At 29.7% G+C, this 4,137-nt stretch overlaps 1 protein-coding gene across 2 annotated transcripts in view; it reads left to right on the forward strand.

The window, feature by feature from the left end:
- The first annotated feature begins 254 nt into the window (after positions 1-254).
- Positions 255-4,137, forward strand: part of LOC111615831 (NACHT, LRR and PYD domains-containing protein 10-like) — an 8,105-nt gene continuing 4,222 nt past the window's right edge. The window contains exons 1-3 of one of the 2 annotated variants that reach the window (XM_023357264.1): positions 255-506; positions 1,645-1,696; positions 3,064-3,189. In XM_023357264.1, coding sequence (XP_023213032.1) covers positions 1,657-1,696; positions 3,064-3,189 — 166 coding nt within the window. In that variant the 5' untranslated portion in view covers positions 255-506; positions 1,645-1,656. Of the gene's footprint in view, positions 507-1,644; positions 1,697-3,060; positions 3,190-4,137 lie in introns of both variants that reach the window. The other variant, XM_023357263.1, reaches the window with a different exon arrangement.

Consider the following 4,137-nt stretch of genomic DNA (forward strand, 5'->3'; position numbering starts at 1 on the left):
CTGAACATGACACCAAAGTAAAAAAATTACATTTACGTTATCTACACTTATCTATTATGTTTTAGGAATATTTTGTCAACAGATGGCACCACGAAACAGTACACTATCGATTTCCTGTGTGTAGCGCAACACTCGACCTTTCAAGGTTGGATGAGTGCTTTCTATGCTAGGATGTTTCAATTGTTTGCGGTTATTACAAACGCGACGATCAACCGTTCATCACTAAAATTTATTACACAGGGTTCATTAATTAACACAGGTAACATATTCTATTCGATATAAACTCGGAGTGATGTTATTGATGTAGCACTATGACTGTAAAACAACGGAGTCGGTATCATCGTACGTCTGACGTCACTGGGAAATTACGAGTGCCGTTGAACTTCGCACGTGTTAGCGAGTGAATTGATGACCTGTTAATTAAACAAAGGTTTCTAATCGATCCAAATGGGACGTAAATCTTACAAGAAAGGATTTTAAGTGGATTTTTAACAGAATCAAAAAAAGTAAGTTACTCATAATATTTTTTAAAAATCTAGTTATAAAAATAAAAATTACTAATCTTTTAATAGTTATTTATGTAGTAGATTGCTTAACGTTATGTGATATTTATAGTTGTTATTTTTATCGGGCGCAGGGGGCAAATTATCTGTTAAATTCGGAAAAAAGTGGTTAAATTGAAATTGAAGAACATAAGTCAGACCGACAAAGAAAAAACACACACATAAAAATGGTCCTCGTGTTTTTATTTATGTAAAGTTTCGGAATATTCAATCACTTCGTCCCTCTTAATATAAATTTAGCCGTATGCCAGCAATTACTGTATTAAAATGAAGAGGTTACTTTATTAATAATTAACGGATAAACTTTATGAACAGGAGCAGAATACGTTTGTCGTTTACTTTTTTTCTGCAGATAAAGATATATTTTATACAATAATTTGACTAGTGTTATATTACTTATTCTGTAAGATCTTTAATAATTGCTAATATATATAATTTTATATACATATTTGATAATTAGTACACGGATAACCAAACTTATTCATATTTTTTCCATTAACCTCTTTAATATTATATACTATATATTAAGCAGAATTATTAATCGATATTTTCCTACATTTATCTAAGAGGAGACACACTAAAAAATTTTAATACATTAAAAAACTGTAATTCTTTTTTATATTTCCAAAGTTTTATCGATTCCTAACTGGCCAATATCAACCCTGTTAAAAACGATGAAGTGTTAGATGTATTATCAGTTATTGTCAACGTAACAAGGAAAAAGGTGTGCTCACTTGGAAGCACAATCAGCACGTTGCTGGATAAAGCAGTTTTAATACAGATATAGATGCAAGAAAATACTTATCCCATCATTGGCTCGCTTACTTACTTCCCATGTAAAAGTGCCCAATATTTTGTCAGCAATTCTCGCCCAAATAATTTTTTTCTATGAATATTTACCTGTATACATTACTAAAAATGTAACTAACTTTCCTCAAACCTTACACAAATAAAATGAAAGTTATATTTATTTATTTTATTAATTTTTCATGTAAATATATTACTTTCTCTCTGGAACAATGCTTACTTATTTATTTAAGTTATTAATTAAAATAATTTAATATTTTACTTATATAATTAGGCAAGTGATAAGATGCTGGAACATGTAGATATCTGTCAGGAAGTTCTAAATGGTAAATAAGTTTTTGTGTTTGATATTTTACATTTTAATTAATATCTTAGTATTAAATTACACTTTTTTTCCTTCTTAATCAAAAACTGTTCTCACCGTTAGTTTTTCTGAAATATTTCCATTATTTTAATTATTTCTAAATCATTGGTCATAGTCTGACATGGGTCTGGACAGAAAAAAAGACGTTTTACTGTATTTGAAAGAAAAACATACGTAATTCAGATAATGTTGATAAAATATGAATCATCATTTTCTAAATTCATGAAATTTAAACTTACATGGTTATTATAACCCTAAAATTAGGTCCTATTTTATGTTATCGCGCAGATAACCATACTCAGTTTTACTCATTATAGACTGATAACACTTATACTTTTGACGTTTTACCTGTTTTCATTTTTGTCTCCTCGCTTTGTGAGATTTTAAGCCCTACACATCGTTTCTTCGTCCAGGCCCACAATGACGGCGACCGGATGGAGATAATCAGGGCCCGACATATCCAGATAGACCACCTCAAAAATTTTTCGGCGGTTGTTTCTCTGGAGAGAGGTTTTTTTGTCCTTCAGTAGTCCTCCGGTATGAATAGCATTTGTCGAAAGCTGGCCTGGAAACCATTATTGTGAAATCTTTAAGAGTTGTATACACTAAAGGGCTGTGGAATTCATTTGTGCTGATGAAAATTAACTGTTTACCAGGATCCCGAGAAATCCCGGGATATAATTAATTATTTTTAATATATAAAATAAATCTTAAAATCGAATGATATAATTATTTTTTATTTTTAAGTAACTTAATACGTGCTGCAACATCTACAATAATTAATAATGGTGTGTAAAATATGTACAAAAATTACCTTTGAATTACGTAGAAATTTTCACAAGTAGAAAAGATTTGTTGGAAAATATTGACCAGAAAAAACTCTTTGAATTGAGTCGAAAATTTAAATAGAAAAATGAACTTAGATCAAACCTTACTCAACACAAAATAAAGAAAAGAGTAAATTTTAAGGAAATTTTCAGTATTTCTCGGAATGAGAAGAATTTGCCGGGTTAAAAACAATCCGGATCCCGGGCTCCCTGGAGAAACCCTACCAGAGACATTGACCAGAATACAGCTTTAGGTTCGTCTGAGGGCTTGTAAGTTATTACCCCCGTTACAGGGCTGCTTTCACAAGTGTTATCGGTGTAGTCGGATGTGTAGATAGGAACCTACTTCCATGATGGTTGGTGTAAAAGCACAGATCTGCGGTAAAATTCTGTGTTATGTAATAAAAATTCAACTAGAAGATTAGGTTCAATTTTGATACTATCAGATATATAATACTTGGTAATAATTTTTGAATAATTAATTGCTTATTATTTTCAGCAGAGAAATGTAACCAATATCCAGTAATACTGAAGAAATGTACAGACGTTCACATTGGTACGAAAATAGAAATCCATTCTCAACAACCACAAACAAGTTACTTAAAGAAAGAAGATGAAGAAGAAAATGGTGAGTGTCTACACTTATAACGATTATTGGAAAACGTTATACTTTAAATTGATTTCTTTTTACACATAATTTTATTGTTATACGTAGTAATATGGCATAGAATATGCTATAGAAAAAATATAAAATATACGACAGAAATGAGCAGAAACAATAGAAATGCTTATTAAAACACTGAAAAACACCAGGTTAACGTACTGAAAAGCATCTCTATTGCCCTTTTTTATTTGTTTTTATATTTTGATGATATGAAACCGTGCTTTGCTATTTGTTTATGCTTTTGACACAATATAGTGCTATAAATTAAGACACTTGGCGGATTTTCACATCTTTATTTAGTTGATACGCGTGGAAAAAATTACACGTTTCGGGCTCTTAAGCCCCTCTTCAGTCAACTAAAACATTTAAAAAGGATATAACATACACATAAAAAAGAATACACAAGTTTTGTAAAATTTTTAAAAAATAAAACATACCTATCCATACAGGTTTTATAAATTAAAGTAGCAGTTTACTTTCGATATTTTTTCAGCAACATCAGCTTATTCACAGTATTTTTTCTTGTAGCCTACTATAATATTAGGAGAGTATACAACGTATCTATATAAAACTATACATAAGTTTTATAGTATCTATAAAACTATATTTAATTAAGGCATACCTTGAGTACGGCTGTTATTAAGGTTGTACTGTACAAAATTGATTATACCTTTTACTTATAAAACAGTCTTACAAAATCCTTGGTCTAAAATATACCTTAGACAACAATTATCAAATTGGTATACAATTGATTATGCTTTTTACTCATAAATCTGTTTTACTAAATCCTTATTTCCTTTGATAAGCATTGACAATATAATACGAATTTACATAACTTCTACAATATAAATTTACATATCTGACATCTACTATATTTTTACAATATATGATTGTTGATTTATTTAACATTAC

Source organism: Centruroides sculpturatus, unplaced genomic scaffold (assembly GCF_000671375.1).
Source record: "Centruroides sculpturatus isolate CEXI.00-Female unplaced genomic scaffold, Cexi_2.0 scaffold2717, whole genome shotgun sequence".
Classification (NCBI taxonomy): domain Eukaryota; kingdom Metazoa; phylum Arthropoda; class Arachnida; order Scorpiones; family Buthidae; genus Centruroides; species Centruroides sculpturatus.